This window comes from Primulina huaijiensis, chromosome 11 (genome assembly GCF_012295235.1).
Source record: "Primulina huaijiensis isolate GDHJ02 chromosome 11, ASM1229523v2, whole genome shotgun sequence".
NCBI lineage: Eukaryota > Viridiplantae > Streptophyta > Magnoliopsida > Lamiales > Gesneriaceae > Primulina > Primulina huaijiensis.
In genome coordinates, this window is record NC_133316.1 from 24,997,052 (window position 1) to 25,019,878 (window position 22,827).

The 22,827-nt window shown below is 36.3% G+C and overlaps 1 protein-coding gene across 2 annotated transcripts; it reads left to right on the forward strand.

The window, feature by feature from the left end:
- The first annotated feature begins 123 nt into the window (after positions 1-123).
- On the forward strand, positions 124-22,211 carry LOC140987250 (ABC transporter C family member 2-like). 2 transcript variants are annotated; one of them, XM_073455687.1, is made up of 28 exons: positions 124-355; positions 904-1,356; positions 2,127-2,305; positions 2,551-2,590; positions 2,757-2,913; positions 3,188-3,302; positions 3,436-3,516; positions 3,646-3,670; positions 4,182-4,238; positions 4,440-4,505; positions 8,291-8,365; positions 8,724-8,831; positions 10,072-10,206; positions 10,699-10,805; positions 10,889-10,982; positions 11,358-11,525; positions 12,629-12,769; positions 13,413-13,613; positions 13,796-13,894; positions 13,993-14,145; positions 14,555-14,940; positions 17,286-17,466; positions 17,659-17,982; positions 18,415-19,171; positions 19,880-20,001; positions 20,973-21,218; positions 21,376-21,796; positions 21,954-22,211. In XM_073455687.1, exons 2-28 carry the CDS (start codon positions 1,024-1,026, stop codon positions 22,046-22,048), a joined length of 4,866 nt encoding a protein of 1,621 aa, XP_073311788.1. In that variant the 5' UTR covers positions 124-355; positions 904-1,023; the 3' UTR covers positions 22,049-22,211. The 2 variants fall into 2 exon arrangements, with proteins under 2 accessions (XP_073311788.1, XP_073311789.1); XM_073455688.1 differs by having other exon boundaries at positions 146-275.
- Positions 22,212-22,827: the final 616 nt, after the last annotated feature.

Genomic DNA, 22,827 nt, shown 5'->3' on the forward strand with positions numbered 1-22,827 from the left:
TTGATGCCACAGTCGTAAGCAGTGACTTGTTATCTCGTCGGCAACGAAAAGTCAATCTCTCGTTCCTAGAAGTATGAATGTTTTTAGTTTTTTGAGATTAAAAAAAGGAAATCCAGAGAAAGCATCTCGACTCGTGCCACAAAATCTAGGATCACTTTATGCTAAATAAAAAATAATCTAGGATCGCTTTCCGTATAGTCAGTCATCACGATTACGATCTTTCTCTCTCCCTGTTTTTTCCTACTTACACAAATGGACGATAACCTTGCCTGTTTGTTATTATTCTTTGTCTCTGTTTCTTTGATTTGAATATCTGCAGATGGACGGTATAAACCAATAGCCGTTTACCGTTCATGTATGTTGATCTTTTTCCATCTTTAGTTTCCAGGGCTGCAAAGTGTTTATTTCTTTTCCTTGAACATGGGTTCTTGTTTGTTTCTCATTCTATCGTATTCTTGGGATATTCTTTCCGTTCCAAGATCTGATCTTACATGCCAGAAAATAAATTAATCTCTGAGAGGGGTTCTCGTGAAATAAATATATTTATATGTACGATGCAGTTCTTGTGATGACGGGAAGATATGAACGGGTTTCTTTGGCGTTTCTTGCTCGAAATTGACTCTCTTAATTTTTTTTTAAATACACAAATTTGGGCTCGAAAATTTTCTTGGCGTCTTTTTTGATATTGAGGGAAAGCACATGTACTGAATGATTATATTGTTTAGAATTACTCGTTTCTCTCTAATTCACGTCTAGATCGTTCACTGGGAAAAAATTAAGAAAACTATTGTTTCGATTTATAGCTGCAAATAGATACAATCCTTTTTGGGTGCTGGGAAGTTGATTGTAATCACGCTAGTCGTTTCCTACAGTAAATATGATGGTTGACTTGGATCTTTGCAGGAACATTATTGAATCTCATTCGGTCTTGCAACTTTAGTAATCATGACCTCAGTAGAGCAGAAAGCGTGACAAACATGTGTCTGCAGATCAAAATAATATAGGTGATACAGGTTATTTGAAATGGCATTCAAACCATTTGAATGGTATTGCAGGCCAGTGAAGAATGGGGTATGGTCAAAAGCAGTGGAAAATGCTTTTGGAGCTTATACCCCATGTGCCACAGATTCTTTGGTTATCTGCATCTCATACCTCGTCGTTCTGGGGTTGTCCGTAAATCGGCTATGGCGACTGAAGAAAGATTATTCTGTTCAGAGATTCAAGTTGAGGTCAAATTACTACAATTATGTGTTGGGGTTGTTGGCTGTTTGTTGCATCGCAGAAGCATTGTTCAGATTGGTAACGGGAATTTCAGTATTTAATGTGGATAATCAGCATGTTCTTCCCCCGTATGAGGTAAGATGCTCTTCAACAAATATGGTGATTGGATTGCATTTATGAGTTTAAGTTTTCATGAATTCTTATGGAATGGTTATGGTTTCAGAATGAGTAACTCAATGACCTTGGGAATTTAAAAGACAAGGTTGAACTCCATCAGCAGCCAACAACCTTCATTGTCATAACACAAGCCTTCGACCCAATTTATATCTTCTTTGAAATTAAAATTCGGTGATCCTGGATTCAGTCAATATATGTTTATTAGCTAAGATTCAAGTTAGAGATTTAATCTGAGTTATATCTATAAACCTTTATTTGGTTTATGAGTCATTCGAATCAACATAAATGAATCTCAGATTGCATTTTTTTAATATAGCAGTTCTGTTTCAGTCTTCGTTGCAAAAAAAAAAAGAAGTTAACAGTGCGTTGAGTTTTATTTTAAATTTTTTTATTGTGGTTATGGCGAATATGTACATTTTCATGATGTACGATGCCATATCTAACATGATGAGGGGTCTTAGGATTTATTATCTCATGTGATTTTTTTTGGTTATGTATATTGGTCCTCAATCTGCAATCCCTTTGAATTAGCGCAGCTGCAATGTCGATGTCTATATGCAGTTGTTTTTGGTTTGACTTAATATTGGTTTAAAATATGGGGTCTTTCTGGTAACATATTTGAAATTAAATCGACTGTGGCTTGAGGATCTTCACTTCTCTGTTTGTGTTTACATAATGATACAAGAAAGACGATTTAAATCCTCCTGATGGAGTTTATATTTCTTAAGATGGTTTCACTGACGATTGAGGCTGTGGCATGGTGCTCTATGCTTGTGATGCTTGGACTAGAAACAAAGGTTTACATCCGTGAATCCCGTTGGTCTGTTAGATGTGGAGTTATATATGCACTGGTGGGGGATGCTGTCATGCTGAATCTGGTCCTTACTGTGAAGGATTTTTATGATTGGTTAGCTCTCTCTATATAATTTTCCACTTTCTCAGAAGTCCAATTTCAAAACTCAATAGGGATTCTTTCTATCAAAAGTTGTCTCCATAGTCCATATATCTTCTAAATCTGTACAATGCTTGATGCCACGAGTAAATGGAATTGCAGACTGTACTTTCATATCATGGTTTTCTCCGATAGCTGGGTACTCTTTTACCTAGTTAAATTAAATGCACTGTTTCATTCCCTGTATTCTATCTTGGTAGGTCTATTTTGTGTTTGTATATCAGTGGAGTTGCTGTCAAGGTACGTTTACTTATAGTCTCGTACCTTTTCTTATCTTCAAAATATTAAGACTCGCTTCCGTTACCATTTACAGTAGTGAGCATACCTGAGACTGCAAAGATATTTTTAAGTGCTTCTATTCTGCAGAGCAGAACCAACTTCTGTCCATTCTTTGGTGGCCTTGCAGGTTTTATTTGGTGTGCTCTTATTTGTTTATATCCCTGATTTGAATCCTTATCTCGGATATTCTCCCATACGAATTGAATCTGTGGACAATACTGCCTATGAAGAACTTTCTGAGGAGGAGCAAATTTGTCCAGAGAGGCGCGCCAACATATTTTCTAGTATGTGACTATAGGTTGCACGCTTTATTTATTGCTGTCACTGCCTTCATGTTGTGTTTTGATATTTTCAGATGTCAGGATGTCAATCTCTCTGTGTGTGTGTGTGTGTGCGCGCGCGCTCGTGCGTCTATGTGTGCGTGCGTTTTCGGTTGTCCCTATACATGCCTCTACTTGTTTTATATTAAAAAATATTATCAACCTAGAAGTGTCGCTCTATGTGGTCCTATTGAATGCCTTTCCTCATCTAATAATTAATTAATTACTTGTCTTTTAGAAATTATATTCGGGTGGATGAATCCAGTCATGCAGTTGGGCTATAAAAGGCCTCTCACGGAGAAGGATGTCTGGAAACTTGATACTTGGGATAAAACAGAAACACTCAATAACTTGTATGTGCACATATATTTCTTCCTTTACATGTGTATAGACAACATTTACAGAAGAATTCTTGTGTTTCTTGTCTACTTTCCTTGAAAGAAATTTATGGGGCAAAAGATAATTTTTTGAACATATATTTTTTAGGTTCCAGAGATCTTGGGCTGTGGAGCTTCAGAGACCTAAACCTTGGCTTTTAAGAGCTTTAAATCGTAGCCTTGGGGGAAGGTAATCATGAAACCCATTGCTTGAAAGGTTTTGGCTTATATCATTTGAACCTGTCCAAACACATTATCATGCATATTTCTGATTTTTAAAATATTTTACCAACATCCTCTATGTGCATTTCATTCTCAGGTTTTGGTGGGGAGGCTTCTGGAAGGTAGTGATCTGATTTTGGGTGCTCTTTTTTTTTATCATTTGCTTTGTTTGATTAAAATGTTATAACTAATTAGTATCTAGAAAATACTGCAAGTATGTTCATGACCATGACAATACTTTACTACCAGCAATAAATGTGGGACGGAAAGTTGTGTGGGTTCAACCTTGCAGTATTTGAAGGTCACGGTAAACAATCTTATGACTTTCTCAGGACTCTTTATTGGGTTTTTGGACCAAGGTGTTCGAATAAGAAATGTTCTTTCAAACTTTTAATTCACTACCTGGTGGTTTATGTGGGGAGAACTTTTGGTTTTTTGCCTTAAACTAATTTATAATTGCATTTATAAAGCTTCATTTCATATAGGTTCGATCTATAAAGGAATGCACTCATCCAGAACTTTGTGTGCTTTTTTTCTGCAGATTTTATGTGTTTACATTAGATTCATAAAACTTAGCACGTTTATTGAAATTCTTTTGTCATAATTTGGTTATAATTATTTTTCAACATGTAGATAGGGAATGATCTGTCACAATTTATTGGGCCCCTTATATTAAACCGACTCTTACAGGTCAGTTGTATTCTTATAGATGTCTTGTAGGAGGATAGGTATTGTATATTAGTTTTCTTTTGCGCATCCACATCCATGTATTATTGTTTTGTTTCAGTGCTCTTTAGTCTTTACCGTAAGACCCCTTCCCTTGCCACCACATTTCTTATATATGTCCATTGCCCTCACATTTCTTACTTGTGTTATTGGTGACATAAACAGTCGATGCAACAAGGGGATCCCGCTTGGATTGGGTACATCTATGCATTCTCAATTTTTGTCGGAGTGGTACGTAAAACACCTTTTTTCCTCATCTTATTTTAGAATGGCAAAACACACTGCATTTAGTTCTACAGATGTTTTAGCAGTGTTCTAAATGGTCGCCGCCTTTGTGTAAGGCGGTCTCTGTAGGCGGTCCGATTCTATCCGACGGGCAAGGCGGGGGAGCAGGTGGTGGAGGTGGCCGAGCAGGCGGCGGTGGCGGTCAACGATTTTAAAATCCTAATCAATTGTCAAAGTCAAATAATTTTAAAAACCAGTTAAAGTCAATCGGTTTAAAAAATCATAGATATAATAAAAACATATGTCACTCTCTTTGTATTTACTTTTAGTTTCAATTGTCTTCCACCATCAACGACCACCTGCCTCAAACCGCCATCAGCCACCTCCGCCATCAGCCACCATCTTAATTATCTTGTTAGTTTGCATTTATATATTTGTTTGCATTTTGTCTAGATTGTATTATATTGTATGAAGATTTTTTTATGCAAAAACATTATTTAACTACATATATTACATAAAAAATAATAATTATTTGTTATACATTGCATGATTATATGTAATTACCTATAAAAGATTGCTAGAAAAAATTCAACCGCTTAGGCGGCTTGGACTGACCGCCCTGCCACCGCCTCCTGCCATTTACAACATCTTGTTAAGAGTTAAAGTCCCGTTTTAGGTTCCTGTATTATTGGTTTTTTTACAGCTTTGCTGTGGTATATGCAAGTAAAATCATACATGTTAATTATGAAATTCTTATTGGTAGAAAAGGAAAGAAATAGAGATCCAACATTCAGCTTTACTAGCTTGACAGATGCTTGCATTTTACCGAGTGTTCGGGTAGTAAACCTATTGCATTTGTGATTTTCTGCCGAAGAAATACTGATTGGAAAGGAATGATGGATCGATTACGAGCGACGAAGATGAAATTGTCTCCATTATTTTGAATTTTTTTAAGGAGTTGTATGATGTGACAGATGAGAGAAGTTGGGGGATTGAAGGAGTGGATTGGTGCCCCATTGATGATGCATTGAGTCGAGAATTGGAGAGACAGTTTTCTGAAGATGAGATAAAGATAGCAGTTTTTCAATGTGATGGTGGTAACCAGGGGCTGATGGGTTTACCTTGGCGTTTTTCAAGAATGTTGGGACATAGTCAAAACAGATTTAATGAAGGTTTTCGATGAGTTCTTTCGAACCGGAATCATAAATGATGTTACCAACGAAACATATATTTGTTTGATCCGGAAAAAAAGTGATTCTATCAAAGTTAAGGATTTCAGACCGATAAGCCTAACAACAAGTTTGTACAAAATAATAGCAAAAGTCTTAACTGCTAGGATCAGGAATGTCGTATCAGAGACAATATCAGAATCTCAGAATGCTTTTGTGGAGGGAAGACAGATTCTCGACTGTGGCCTTATAGCGAATGAACTTGTTGAAGAGGGAAGGAGAAAGAAGAAAAAAGGATGGGTGCTTAAGGTAGATTTTGAAAAGGCTTACGACAATGTGATTTGGGATTTCCTTGATTTTGTTTTGATGAAAAAAAGGTTTGGAGAGAGATGGAGAAAATGGATCAAAGGATGTGTGTCGAACGTAACATTCTCGGTTATGATTAACGGGAGGCCGAGGGGTAAAATTAAGGCGCATAAAGGACTTAGACAGGGAGATCCATTGTCTCCTTTTTTGTTCAATCTGGTTGTCGATGTATTGGGGAGATTGATTGATAAAGCTAAGGGAAGAAATCTTATAAAAGGGATTGAGGTGGGTAGAGACAAAGTAGAGATATCCCACATCTAGTTTGCGGACAACACACTATTCTTTGTGAGGAATGAGGACCACATAAGATTCTTGGTTCAAGTGGTGATATCATTTTGTTGTATGTCTGGCTTAAGAATCAATTGGGAAAAAAGTGCGCTTTTGGGTATTCATTGTGATCAAAGGGAAGTTGACATGTTGGCACAACAAATTGGATGTGGTACTGAGTGTTGGCCAATTACTTATTTGGGAATGCCTTTAGGTGGAAATCCGTTAAAAGCTTCATTTTGGGGACCTATTGTGGCTAAGATGTCGAAAAAATTGGCAAGTTGGAAAAAAGCTTTTTTGTCAAGAGGAAGAAGATTAACATTGATATCATCGGTTTTAAATTCAATTCCGATATATATTATGTCTCTTTTTAGAGTTCCAAAAGGTATAGTAGAGTTGATGGAGAAGATTTCAAGAAATTTTTTTTGGGATGGAGCGAATGGAGAATTGCATAGTCATTTGGTCGCGTGGAAACATGTGTGCAAACCTAAGGGAAAAGGTGGATTGGGTGTGGGCAATATTATTTTGAGAAACAAGGCCATGTTGGGGAAGTGGTGGTGGAAATTTTGTGTGGAAGATGGGACACTTTGGAAGAAAATTATTGTAGGTTTATATAGTTTACAAGAGAATGGGTGGGATGCAGGGTTGGCAAGGAACGTTACATTCAAATGCCCTTGGAAGTTTATTTCTCGAATATACCCGACTTTTCAACAGCTTGTCTCAATTGAGGTGAGAGGGGGAAATAAGGCGAGATTTTGGGAAGATAGGTGGGTGGGGGAGTCGTCTTTCAAAGAGCTTTTTCCATCTTTATTTCAGTTATCAACAGTTCATAATTTGCCTATTTCGTATTTTGTGTCGTTCAATAATGATACTCATTCTTGGGATTTTCATTTTAGGAGGGCAGTCAGCGATCAAGAACTTTTTCAGTTGTCCGAGCTATTACGTGTGTTAGAGTCAGTTAGGTTGATTGAAGGGGTAGATGATCTTAGAGTGTGGAGAGGGGATTCTTCTGGTTTTTTTTCGGTTAAATCATTCTTCGAGTCTTTTTTTCCTTCTACACGTTTTCCGATTTTTACTCATCACGATCAAATTTGGAAAGTACCAGTTCCAACAAAAATTCATGTTTTCTCGTGGATTGCAACTTTGGGTAAGCTACCGACCTCGGAGACGATACAAAAAAAGTTGCCCTCAATGGCTATTTGCCCAAATTGGTGTGTGTTGTGTAGAAATGACAGCGAAACTCAGGATCATATACTCATACATTGTCCTTTCACGATCGGATTGTGGGCTAAAGCTTTGCAAGAGCTTGGATTATTTTGGGTATTGCCGAAGTCAACAAAGGACTTATTTGCTATGGATTTGGGGCGACTGATTGGAAAGAGGGGAAGAACTTTTTGGCAAGTCGTGGTTCATTGCATATGCTGGACAGTATGGTTGGAAAGAAATAGAAGAGTTTTTAATGAAATAGCAGAAAATAGAGAACATTGCTGGGAAAGAATCAGGATAACAGTAGCTACGTGGATCGGAACTCATGATGACTTCAAGAATGTCTCCATCTTTGATTTATTGCGAGATTGGGCCTTTGTGTTTCATTAAATCAAATTAGTGAAATGTACTTCATGATAGTGGACCTCTAGTCCACTGATGTAATTGATCTTATCATATCATTAATAAAATATTGTTTCTTATAAAAAAAATATATTGACTCTGCTATGGTGTACATGTCTTTAAACTTTGTAGTAATATATCTTATTTCTGTAAATATCAGAAAGAACAGTCTCTATAGTTTTTGTAAGTCTAATCAGTGATATCGGGTTTGAGTTCAGGTGTTTCCCATTTCTTGTCTATCTTATCTATTTTTCTCCAGTTTTTGTTGAAAGATTTTCAAATTATTTTTACTGTCATGAATACTTTTTCCCTTGCTCTCCTTGTTATTAAGATGTTTTGCTTCTCTTAGTGGCTTTTATGACTACAATTTTGTTCCTTCAGGTATTTGGGGTGTTATGTGAAGCTCAGTATTTTCAAAATGTTATGCGTGTCGGATATCGACTCAGATCAACTCTGGTTAGCAAGTTTTCTGCATTATTCTTTGACCATGATACTCTAATTGATATGGTTTTATTGGGCTTGTTCTTGATTTAAAGGATAATGATTGTTGAATTGGCTTGAGGGACTTCTTTGCCCGTATTAAAGGCAGTTTCTCGTTCCTTTCTTGTGTACAGCATATTCAAAGTCAGTTAACCTCTGTTTAGGATTAAAATTTTCCTGGTACATTTGTGGAGATGTATCAGGGAATATCAGGTGTGGGTGCAGGTGTGGATGTGGGAAGTATTGTGGAATTTTATATAGATTGGAAGGCATATATGTTTTACGCTCCTTAAACTACTAAAAGGCTCTCAGAAAACTGGATAATGTTTTGTAGGTTGCTGCAGTGTTCCGCAAATCACTAAGGCTGACACATGAGAGCCGCAAAAAGTTTCCATCGGGTAAAATTACAAATTTGATGACGACAGATTCTGAAGCTCTTCAGGTATATTTTCTGTTTCTATTTCTTTTTTCCTGTCTGTTGTTGATCTATGGTTAAGAACCATGGTGAATTTTTTGTTGGTGCATAATCGGTTCCCATGTATGATTACAATGTTTGATCTAATTCTTAAGACAGTTTACTGTATTTCATTTTCAAAGGTAAATATTTCATTCACTAGGCACCAAGAGGCCGTCATATGTAAAGGTGATATACCGTACTGGACCAAAAAATGCATACCATATATTGTACCAAAATTATGATATTAAAAATATTTATACCGATATTGTACCAATAATTAACATACCGATTATACCGAAATATCGTGGTATACCGAGATTTTGGTACTGTATTGATATATACCGTTTTATACCGAAAAAATATTTTATATTTTAAAAAAGTTTAACTTTATTATTTAAAAATATTATATATTTTTTAATTTATATATATTATTTTGGTATTTTGGTATATACTGAAAATTTTCAAATTTCATACCGTACCGAAAATTTTGGTAAATTTGATATTTTTCGGTTACCGAAAATTCGGTATTTTTTCCATGCCTACTCCTACGCCACCTTTTGAGTTTAGTTATCTATACATGTGTATGCGCTATGCACCAAATTTACTTACAAGATTTAGGCTAATCTTTTATAGTAAGATGACAAAAAAATTCATTAAAGAGAGACTCAGAGTAATTTCAATAGAATGAAGTGGAAGATCAATACACCTTTCCCTGACAACTCAGTGCTTGTGCTGTGCCGTGGTTTTTTTTTATCAGTATGGGCTACGAAAGGAGATTTTTATTGTTTCTTGTGCTGGGTTGAGATGAAATTATGGAACAGATTCTTTCATTCCACTATTCTCGAGGAATTCGCCATGCAGGTGGTAAAACTGGGTTTGATAGTATTACTCAATATATGGGTTTTATAATTTCTGACACATTGTCCCCAAGTGATTTTCGATCTAGATGAGTCAAGCTGAGAGTTACAGATGAGGATACCTTTTCCTTTTTTTCATATCATTGCTTTCTAGTGATCATGTATTTTTGTCAGCTGATTCACAAATGCCAATTACGAGGGTTTGCTTATTTACATTTGTTATGTTTAAGAGGTCACACTATGTATCCATTTATCAGATAATTGAAAACGTATGCAGCAAGTCCCCATGTGTGCGCCGAATATTTAAAGTAAATTTGACTATGATGATTTATCAGTTGATTTACCATACATTTTATTTCATTTTACAGCAAATAAGCCAATCCCTTCACACTTTATGGTCAGCTCCTTTCCGCATCATAGTTGCACTGGTTCTTCTTTACCAGCAGCTTGGTGTTGCTTCACTTCTTGGGTCCCTGATACTTGCTCTATTGTTCCCAATACAAGTATGCAATACTTAATATCTCTAATTTGGTTTATTTATTTTCTCCTGTGGTTTCTCTGTCTTCTATGATACCTATCTTTTCTTTGCTCATTTTGCTCTTTTTTAAAGCTTTAAAGAAAATTAGGCATGAGATATCTCATTGAGGATAGTGGAATTAATTTGTGCACATAAAATTTAGTATGATTGCTTATTCCATGGAATACCAATTAGGTCTAACACATGTCCGTCCACTCCAATGAGGAAAACATGCAAAAATCTAACGTTAATATGATAAAAATTGTTATATGTCAAAATTGTGGTTCATGTTTAAAAGTTCCTTGAGAATCTTTGGAATTTTTGTTACTCCGTGCAACGTGCTTGGGTTCTGGAGATCTCAAAAGTGTTACCAAGATTTCAACTTGTATAATAATAATAATGTGAAAGTTGATGTTGAGTTATCCGTAGTATTTGTCTTGCATCAGATTCTTACATGCTGACTGACATATCTGAACAGACATTTATGATAAGCAAGATGCAAAAATTCACGAAAGAAGGATTGCAACGCACAGACAAGAGAATTGGACTCATGAATGAAATTTTGGCTGCTATGGACACTGTTAAGTAAGATTCACACACTGAACGATGTCTTAATACATGTTACATTTCTATTAATTATGAGCCTTTCTGATGCCACACTTGTTCAGATGCTATGCTTGGGAGAATAGTTTCCAGGCGAATGTTCTAAGTGTCCGGAACGAGGAGTTGTCATGGTACCGAAAAGCTCAGCTGCTGGGAGCTGTAATGTCTTCCTCTAAGAAGCTATCTTTATATTTTTCTAACCATGATGAATGCATTTAAATTTTAGGCTCATGTAGTTTGAAGCCATTGCCATGTGTTGTTTTATTGAGATAAGTGTAGCAATTGTGAGTCAAATAAAAAAACGATTATGTCAAAGCTATTGGTTGCAGATTCTATGTGTCTCTTGTCTCTGTGAATTATTAGAGAGAGATTGGGTTGGTTGTTGAACTTCTTTCTTCATCCAAGCTTATTGCAGCTGTATATCCTTATGCCTCGCCCATTCTTCCTTCCTTCCTCTTTTACTGATTTCTCGTCCTTTCCTTAATCCTGATTTTGACTAGTCTCTGGTATTTGGTTTTTTTGGTGAACTTGCAGTTGAACAGTTTCATGCTAAACAGTATTCCTGTTGTGGTTATCATTGTTTCATTTGGGGCATTTACTTTGCTTGGAGGAGATCTGACACCAGCAAGGGCTTTTACATCTCTTTCATTGTTTGCAGTGCTACGGTTCCCGTTGTTCATGCTTCCCAATATGATAACCCAGGTACCATAAAAGCAGTTCAGATATCCATCGGGATTGCACATTCTTGATGAGATCATTAGTCTTTCCCCATGTAAATATGTTGCCACACATATTTGCTTTGTTTATGTTCAATCTCTGGAAGGATTTTTGTTCCTTCACAAATCACAAACACTCTCATCCGTTTTAATTTATATTCCTCAAATACATATTTTATCCTTTTCATATCTACAATATAATTATTACTTTTTTTTTTGATTTTTGATATGAAACTAAACTTTATTAAAATATTTAGGCCGGATTACAAAGGAGAGTAATCCCCAAAACATGTTTACATATTTTTAAAACACAATTCTAAACTAATATCAGCAGCATACAAACTTCCAATCCCTAACCAAATGAGAAATTATATGTGTACATATAATTATTACTTTTAACTCAATGTTTTGTCACTTCCACAAATTTTCTATCATCATATTAGATTTTAACTCAATATATAATATTTTAAAATTTTAATTTTATATTATCAAACAATTTCTAACTTGATCTAACATATCAGTAAAATAATTTTTTTTTCCAAATCAAGATTGAAACACAATTTATTTTCCCAAAATATTTCCCTAAAACTCCCAAACAAAATCTCACGAATGCTTTATTTTTCGGTATCTATAGCTTTTGATCTATTTGTTATTCAATCACGGAATCTGCCTGTAAGTGGAGTGTGCATGGTGAAATATATGAGATATTTGTAATCTGCTGTTTTAATCGCCACCTTTTTATTATTATGTAGTTTCCACTGTATTAGTTGTAATCCTGCTCAAGTCACAGTTTGAGTCAAACAAATTTCGGACATCATACTTTGAAGTTTGAGCTATTTGTCTACTGTTCACATCAACAGTATAGATTAATGGTATTTGTAGAGGTTTTTTTTTAAGCTTTTGAAATTTTGTGATTAAAAACTTGATTGATGAAACTGTTTCCTGTTATGACATTGTTTACAAGGAAAAAACATTCATACTCCCGGACTAATGGCCACTTTTGCAATTTTTTTTCTCTGTTTTTTAGTTTTTCAGTGTGTAAACCGTACACCAATGGTTTTATACCTATTTCGTGTTGTAAATTTTCAGGTTGTGAATGCTAATGTTTCGCTAAAACGTCTTGAGGAACTTCTTCTGGCTGAAGAGCAAATTCTTCTGCCTAACCCACCCATTGAACCAGGATTACCAGCTATCTCAATCAAGAATGGATACTTTTCTTGGGAGAAAAAGGTTTATTAGTTATATTCTTTCGAACTGAACTGTCAAAATTATTGCCCCATTTTTTACTAGTATTCTTTAACATTTGGTTGTCGTTTAAAAACCAACATATTTTTTGGTGGTATCTGATCATGCTACTTGACAGTTAAATCTTATCTCTGTTGGCTCTTCAAGTCTTGAAATGATTCATGTGAAATTTATGGCTGGACTGATGAGATGTAGCTATGAATATCGAAAAACTTACCAAGCACCATGCATACAAATAAACAATTCTCTGAGCGGTTAACTGTAGAGAATTCTTCATCTCCTATTTTGACTCATCGCCATAGTTTCTTCGTTCAAATGGCGTCAATTTCTTACTTTTAGACGAGGAAAACTATCAATATTCAGCTTCATGCATCTTTGGAGTAAATATTTTGCATTGTGTTTGAGTAGTATAGCTTTCACCTACTTGTGGCAATAATTCATTGATATAAAAAAGATTTCTTCAAGTGATGCATCATTTGTCTAACTCGTCATATCAACGCAACCATGAATTTTTCCCTTTTTCAATTGTTCTATTAAATATCTTTCCCTGTGGTGTAATTAGTTGATGTTTCACTTAATGCTATTTTTTACGAGACCATGTTGGATTACTATATATTAACTATAACAGGCAGAAAGGGCAACACTGTCAAATATCAACTTGGATATACCAATTGGTAGCTTAGTAGCAGTTGTCGGTGGTACAGGGCAAGGAAAGACGTCGCTTGTGTCAGCAATGCTGGGAGAGATTCCTTCAGTTGCAGATGCATCTGTCGCCATTAGAGGAAAAGCTGCTTATGTACCACAAGTTTCATGGATCTTTAATGCGACTGTGAGTTGAATAATAGTTTATTTTTCTACTGATATTGAAGCATTATGTAAATTTTTGGTTTAAGTTGACCCTGCAACTATAATTGTTGCATTAGTGGAATCTGATTGTAAATTTGGATTTATTAGAACACACGTTGTTCTTAAGTATAAATGACTCCTTGAGATGAATACTTTCATTCTTAGGTACGTGACAACATACTGTTTGGTTCGTCATTTGAACCTGCAAGATATGAGAAGGCGATAGACGTGACTTCCCTGCATCATGATCTTGAACTATTGCCGGTAAAGATGCTAAGAGTGTCATCATCTGGTTCACAAACTTATTATTCTTGATTTGTAACTCCTGATTGGCTATGGAGCCACAAATATTTCTATTTTAGGGTGGTGATCTTACTGAAATTGGTGAACGTGGGGTCAACATCAGTGGAGGGCAAAAACAGAGAGTTTCCATGGCCAGGGCTGTATACTCTAATGCTGATGTTTACATATTTGATGATCCTTTAAGCGCTCTAGATGCTCATGTTGCGCGACAGGTAATTGCCTGTAACATTTCAAAATTCCCAACTTCAAGGTAACCTAGTTTATCAGTCTATTAGACAATTATAGTTGCTTAGCTAGTATTTTAGTTGCATGTATTAACACTTCTGTCGGCCAACTTTCAAGCTGCAATCTTTAGAGGTTTCCATATTTAAATGGAAATAACTATGCAGTATTTTCAGGAGAATGTATGTTGATATTGGTCATTGGATAGTTATCAATTAATCCATGTAACGATGAAGAATGTTTCCTTCGGAAAACACGTGAAGCAATCCAATTGCTTACTCCTCACAATCTCTTGTGTCTCTGATATATGCTGGAGCTAATAGTCATGTTTCAGCTAATGCAATTTTAACTTTATGTTTTTGTCATCCTATGTCTTATGTGCTCTTGTTGCATATGTAGGTTTTCGAAAAATGCATTAAAGGGGAATTAAGAGGAAGAACTAGAGTTCTAGTAACAAATCAGCTTCATTTTCTATCACAAGTAGATAGAATTCTTCTGGTACATGATGGTATGGTGAAAGAGGAAGGAACTTTTGAGGAGCTCTCAAACAATGGCTTTCTATTCCAAAAACTGATGGAAAATGCAGGCAAAATGGAGGAATTTGTTGAAGATGAGGAAGCAGATGGGAAAATTGAGAGTGACGCCTCTAAACCTGTTACCAATGGTTTGAACATTGAGGTTTCTAAAGATGAAATTCGCACAAGCAAAAAGAAAGAAGGCAAATCTATCTTGATCAAGCAGGAAGAACGAGAAACCGGGGTTGTCAGCTGGCATGTTATGATGAGGTAATGTAGTCTTTACTTTTTTATGTAAACTTGAATTGAAAATAATGTTTAATACTATAATTAAGATATAATTTCTCGAAGATACTTTTTGCCTTGAGATATACTGCTAATTGACTCGATACGGTGGGAGGTAATCCATTGAAAATTTCGTTTTGGGAACTTGTTTTGCCTAAGATGTCGAAGAAATTAGATAGTTGGAAGAAGGCGTTTTTATCTAGAAGGAATAGATTGACCTTGATTTTAGCGGTATTGAATGCTTGTCAATGTATTTCATGTCTTTTTTTAGAATACCAAAAGGTGTAGCGGATGTCATAGAGAAGATTATGAGAGACTTCTTTTAGGAAGGAGTGGACTAGGATTCACATGGTCATTGGATTGCTTGGGAGAAGGTATGCACACCGAAGGAAAAAAAGGGTCTAGGTATTGAGAATATTTGCTAAAGGAATAGAGCTCTTCTGGGAAAGTGGTGGTGGAGATTCTCACATGAAAGAGAGTTGTTGTGGAAGAAAGTTATTGTAAGCAAGTACGGCATGCAGGATAATGGATGGGATGTGAGTCTGGCTAGCAATGTCACTTTTAGAAGCCTTTGGAAGTTTATCTCTAAAATTTACCCGGTTTTTATCCGGTCGGTGAGAGCTGTGTTGAAAAAAGGTAACATTTTAAGATTTTGGGAGGATATGTGGTGGGGGTACTCATCTTTCAAAGATCTTTACCAATCTTTAGTCCAGTTATCTTCGGTTCACAATAAATCAATTTCCCGTTTGGTTCAGTTGGAAAATTCCTTTTTTATTTCGGTTGTTTCTTGGAATTTACATTTTAGGTGGGAATTGACGGTCGTGGAAGTGGATGAGTTGAGTCTTTTGGTAGAGTCCTTAGGGGCATTGAATATTAGGTAATGGGTTGAGGATTCTTCGGGCATCTTCACGGTTAAATCTTTATATGACTCATTTTTTCCGGATAGGGATTTTCCTTCGTTTTCATTCTTTCGTGTCATTTGGAAAATGCCTATCCCATTGAAGGTACAAGTTTTTTCGTTTTCTTGTGGGTTGTAGTGCAAGGGAAGCTTCCAACCCGCGAGACATTGCAAAAGCTTTGGCCCACTTGTTATCTCTGACAAAGTTGGTGTGTGCTTGGAGGCGTAAGATCACATTGTTATTCATTGCCCATTCACGAGATGTCTTTGGCATAGAGCTCTGGAGGAGATGGGTCTGGTTTGGGTAGCTCCGAGGACAACGAAGGATTTATTTGCTACTGAGCTAGGGCGCGACCTTGGTAAGAGGGGGAGAGTGCTTTGGACGGTGGTGGTTCATTGTGTTTGCTAGTATGCCTGGCTGGAAAGAAACAAGAGAATTTTCGAAGATATAACGGAATCGGGTGTAATGTGTTGAGAAAAGATCAAGTTGCGAGTTTATTTGTGGATTAAGAATCATAAAGAGTTTGATATGTTTTCGATTAAAGACCTAGTCAGAGATTGAAGATTAATGTATTGTAGATATATCTCGAGTTTTAGGACCGCCATGTACGGATATCTTATCCACTTTTTGTAGTCATTATATAAATTATCTCGTTTCTTATCAAAAAAGAAAAAAGAGGAAAAACAAGCAGACCTACCCACCTTTGTCAAAAAAATTGACGCATAGAGAACAGTGTCGCTTATAATAATGCATGTCATACATTGATTTGAATAGCAGAGAGCAACAATCACCCCCACCCACCCACACACACACACATATTTAGTTTTTGAATAAGCTTCACCTGTTACGACTTCAAAAATTGTTACTGTCAAGCTACTTGGTTTCATCTTAAATTAATTTTTCATTTAAAAACCTTTCGAAATTAAGACTTTTTCAGTTCTTATTTTTTGATAATTTTTATCTAGTACGACTCTTAATAAATTACATGAACTCGAGAGCCTCTCCCACCATTTGTTCATTATTTTGGAAAATTAAAGGACAATATTACTGGATCTATTGTTATATCAATGTATAGTTATTGCCCTTAATCAAACCACGGTAAGACAAAAACAATTGATAATGATCACTATGTCTCTTTACAATTTGAAAAAAACGTCCTATGATCCTTGCCTTTATTTGGGGATCAAGTGGATTGTGTGCGATGTTTGGTTGTTTATTATTCTGAACCTTATTTTACTCTAATTTCATTTTAAAATAATTTATTAAAGATCAATATTAATCAGGTAATTGTTAACAAGCGTAATTAATCTACATATCAATTGAGGGTGCTTTAGAAATTGCGTGATATTCTTTGTAGAATTGTGAGATACACGGTTCAAGATTTACATTTTTCAGTTTAGTATCTTTTTAACTTTTGTGGAACTTCTGCAGATACAAAAATGCTTTGGGAGGTGCATGGGTGGTTATGATTCTGTTGATGTGCTATGTCCTAACAGAAGTCCTACGGATTTCAAGTAGCATATGGCTAAGTTATTGGACTAGCCAAAGCAATTCAAATATACATGGGCCAGCATTCTACAATTTGGTTTACTCTGCCCTTTCATTTGGTCAAGTAAGTTTTATTTGAGCTCTTCCAATGTTTATATATTCCATTGAGCATGTTAAAGCTTGTGCTTGCTGAAATGAATTTTCCCTTATTCCTTTGCTTGTACCTATTCCTTTAACGTGCTCTGAAGGTTGGAGTTATAGCTGCATGAAGCATAACAAAAAATCTCAATGGTTGCCTAAATCTATTTTTTTTCAGGTTGTGGTGACATTAGCGAATTCGTTTTGGCTGATCGTTTCTAGCCTTTACGCTGCGAGAAGGTTGCATAACGCTATGCTCAACTCTATCCTTAGAGCTCCAATGGTTTTCTTTCACACAAATCCACTTGGACGAATTATCAACAGATTTGCCAAAGATCTAGGAGACATTGATAGAAATGTAGCTACGTTTGGTAACATGTTTCTAAATCAAGTGTTCCAGCTTGTTTCAACATTTTTTCTAATCGGAATCGTGAGCATATTGTCGCTATGGGCCATTTTGCCTCTTCTAGTCTTGTTTTATGTGGCCTATCTGTATTACCAGGTACACATTATTGATCATCCATATTTCGTTATTATTTTAAATTTTTTTGTGATTGATTCTTAAATGTCCAATAATAAGCATTTTATCTTGGATTATGTATTGTTTTCGAAATCTTATATCCTGCTTTATTAATCTGCCGACTTTCTTGAAATTGATAATTGGGGTCTAACTCGTTGACTTTATTAAATTTCTAATTTCGATTTGGTCTGAAAATTTTGCCAACGCTGAATATTTTGTGAACTCAATTCCTGTGATGCAGAATATTGGTGATTTGTAGCTTCCAGTTTCAAGAGTCATTTGTGGGTTTAACTTATTTAAATGCGGAAACCACATATCCCATGCAATTGATTAGCATTTATGGTTTTATTATGTGCTGCTTTGAGTGTAGGATTACTATTTCAAATTCTCACTCAAACCTTATGCAACTTGCAGAGCACCGCACGTGAAGTTAAACGTTTAGATTCCATTACTAGATCTCCAGTGTATGCTCAGTTTGGAGAAGCGCTAAATGGTTTATCAGCTATTCGTGCGTACAAGGCGTATGATCGAATGGCCGATATAAATGGGAAGTCCATGGACAACAATATCAGATACACCCTTGTTAACATGAGTGGAAACCGATGGCTTGCAATTCGTTTAGAGACAGTGGGAGGCCTCATGATATGGTTTACTGCAACCTTTGCTGTCATGCAGAACGGAAGGGCTGAGAACCAAGAAGCATTTGCCTCTACAATGGGTTTACTTCTCAGTTACGCATTAAATATTACTAGCCTATTGACCGGTGTGCTAAGGCTTGCTAGTTTGGCTGAAAATAGTTTTAATGCCGTGGAACGTGTCGGGACATATATAGAGTTACCTTCAGAAGGCCCAGCTATTGTTGAGGACAATCGTCCACCTCCTGGGTGGCCGTCAGCAGGATCTATTCGATTTGAGGCTGTTGTTTTACGATACAGGCCTGAACTCCCTCCTGTTCTGCATGGAATATCATTCACAATTTCCCCAAGTGACAAGGTTGGCATTGTTGGCCGGACAGGAGCTGGAAAATCAAGCATGCTTAATGCATTGTTCCGAATGGTTGAGCTGGAAAGGGGGAAAATCTACATTGATGATTGTGACATATCAAAGTTTGGATTAATGGACCTCCGAAAGATTCTTGGTATCATACCACAGACACCTGTGCTTTTCTCAGGTGTGCTCATTTTGCACTGTTGATCTTCTCTCACTAATATTTTTTCATGTCCAAAATGTGAACAATTTTGTAAAACATTCCCTTATTTGAATGACATGGCACATACATGATGATATGTTAAATTGGCTATGATGTCCATGTTCATTTTCAAGACTGACATCACCGATCTTCCTTTAAATTGCCAATAAAGCTCTTTAAAATGCTATTTTATAAGTAATGTTCCTTTGTGCCTCGAAGTCGATGGTCTGTTCACAGCATCTGATTCATACTAGATGTTTCAGATCAACACCTCATTAAGCGAATGTTTTAAAAATATCGACACTGGTACTTTGGTAACAGTTAGGAAAGCTTGACCAAGAAAATTGATCAAAGAGGCCAAACACTGACCTTCTGTATATAGATTATCGGAAATCCTTCTTATTGATGATGTCTCCTGGACTCGTAACTTAAGCTTAAAACAATAGAAGGATCAGCGTGCACTGCCAGTCATTCTTCGTTCTTGCATCTAATAAATACCCGACTTGGGGTCTCTGACAATATTCTTTTGGCAATAGGAGTTCTAACAATATCCATCATGATGTTTGAAAATAGTGAGAGAGTATTTGCAGAGTTGATATTAATGTGCTCCATTTTCTTTCTATGTTCACTTTATATACTGTATATGGTATGTAATTTTTCTTATGATGATCCCTTGTTTTATTACGGCAGGAACTGTTAGATTTAATCTCGATCCATTCAATGAGCATAATGATGCTGACCTTTGGGAGGCTTTGGAAAGGGCTCATTTAAAAGATGTAATCAGAAGGAACTCCATGGGTCTGGACGCAGAGGTAGATGAATCATAATTTTTGTCCCTGATATTGTTAATTCCATAAAGTTATTGTTTCACTGTAAAAGGGAGACTAGACCAAGATCGTTCACGAGGACAAAAAATTAAAACATAGCAGTGCATTTTTTTGCAACAGTAAGACCAATTCTATTAATTTTTCATAAAGCTTGAACATTTGGTCGAGGAATTTCATCAAAGAAAGTTCTAAAATTCTCTGCATTTTTGCCCTTGGCCAACATCTGCCACCTTATATACTTCCCAAGAAATGAGAGGATATAATCAGCCATGATGAATAAATCTTTTGGATTCGGAATACAATGTGCATTAACTCCTACGTCTGACATGTTCAGATTAGATCAACTATAGTGAGACTAAAAAATCTTAAATGGCTGGAAGTGCCAAGAAATGTTGGTCTTTTACCCCCAAAATTTCTTAAAAGGATCCCGTGTAATCCCACCAATTGATACCTCCTTAAATCACCTTCGGTACACCCATTTATTTTTAGTTTGGACCATTTCACCACTTGTTTCTACCATCGACCAATAATGGTTCAGTCTAAAACACCAGGGTCGAGATGAAATATTAAATAAAGTAGCTAAATATTTTTCCCTTTTTTAATGATGTTTCTTGAATCCCTCACCATAATTGATTTGCGAGGTGTGATTCCCGAACTTCCATATGACTATGCAAAAAGACGGGAAGACTCCGTTGAGCAGCATTGCTAGATTTCACATCTGCATGCGACTACTGCATCTTCGTACATGTTTCTCCACAATTTTTTATGAGTTGGCAACATTATCCCAACCTTGGCATATAAATATGTTAATGTTATTATTATTTTTACAATGTTTAAACTCTGATTACCTCGGCACTTTATTACATTAGCAGTCGTCATATTTTATTTTTCTCAGACTTGGAACTTTCTTTGTTAACAAGTCTTAACGGAGCTCATATTTGTCCTGTTATATTAAGGTCTCAGAAGCAGGGGAGAATTTCAGTGTGGGACAACGACAATTATTAAGTCTTTCTCGGGCGCTACTTCGCAGATCAAAGATTCTTGTTCTTGATGAAGCAACTGCTGCAGTTGATGTTCGAACTGATGCTCTCATTCAAAAGACTATTCGTGAAGAATTTAGAACATGCACAATGTTAATCATTGCTCACAGATTGAATACCATCATTGATTGTGACAAGATTCTTCTGCTTGATGCTGGGCTGGTACACTGTCATTTTTATCCCCTTTGTTGGCAGTTCTTAATTCTAGGCGAAAACTGATACAAATTGTTGAATAACTACCTACTGATTTCATGAAAGTTTGAAATTTGATCAGTGTTTAACGTTCACCGTCTAATAGTGTATGTGCGTTGTTTCTCAGGTCGTGGAATTTGATAGTCCTGAAATACTTCTGCAAAATGAGGAAAGTTCGTTTTCTAAGATGGTTCAGAGTACAGGTGTTGCAAATGCCGAGTATCTACGCAGCCTAGTACTGAAAAGGGAAGTGGATGGCAAATTAGAAAGAGACAAGGAATTGGATGGGCATAGGAGATGGCTTGCCTCTTCTCGATGGGCTGCAGCTACTCAATTTGCACTTGCCGTTAGTCTCACTTCATCCCAGAATGATCTTGTGCAGTTGGAAATCAAAGAAGAGAATAGTATACTAAAGAAAACAAGGGATGCGGTCATTACTCTCCAGGGAGTCTTGGAAGGGAAACACAACAGAGAGATCGAAGAGAATCTTGAACCGTACGAAGTTTCTGGACATCGATGGTGGTCATCTCTCTACAGAATTATTGAAGGTAAACACGATATATTCTTCATCTCAGCTTTGAATGAATCCTGGTGCTATTTCCTGGGATGGTAAATGGGACGAGGCCATAAAATATAGTAAATCATGACTTATTAGGTGTATTTTATGTGATCGTATATTCTCAATTTTATGTAAATCTTTTCCAGGTCTTGCAGTCATGAGTAGACTTGGTCGAAACAAACTTCATCAGGCGGATAATTTTGAAGATAGAACAATTGACTGGGACCATGTCGAGATGTAATCCCATTAATCTTGGTTTTGTTGACATTCAACTAAAGTTTGAGATGCTTGAATCTTGTCTTTTGCACGGGGAAAATGTTGTTTACCTGGCATCAAATTTAGCACTCCTGTTGCCTCATTTGCATGCAATTAACACTGGATAACTAACTTTCCGTCAACTATACCCAGGGGCGGAGGTACAGCCCTTCGTACCCGGGCTTTAGCCCGAGTGGTCCAAATTTTTTTCAAAAAATTTATATGTAAATTTTTGTATAATTTTGGATAAATTTGATATTAGCCCGGGTAGATCAATTTAAAATATGAAAGGATGTTAGAGTTTAAAATTCTAGCCCGGATAGCGCTAGATTCTTGGCTCCGCCACTGACTATACCACAAATGTAACTCACAATCTCTATTGGCTGCTGCTTCTCTATTTAAGCTGCCATTGCACTGTGGGGAATGCATAGTTTATCTTTCTTTTTTTTTTTTTGGCCCGTGTAAATTTGCTGATGCAATTCTACATGGACAGTAAATTAATCCTTGTCAGTTGCCATGCCATATAGGTGGAGGAAATTTATCTTGAATGTGGTGTTAGATATAAATAATACGAGGTTATCATTAAAGGAAAAGGTCCACACTGTTCCAAAACAACCGCTACTAGATACCATAGTGTTTTGTTTAGGCATTTCAAATTCAAAAATCGTGTAACTACCATCAATGGACTCTAAACTGTGTCAGCATATGCACTTGAATATACCGTTAAATGTTTTACCTTGGGGAGGCTAGTTTCAGGTTAGCTCA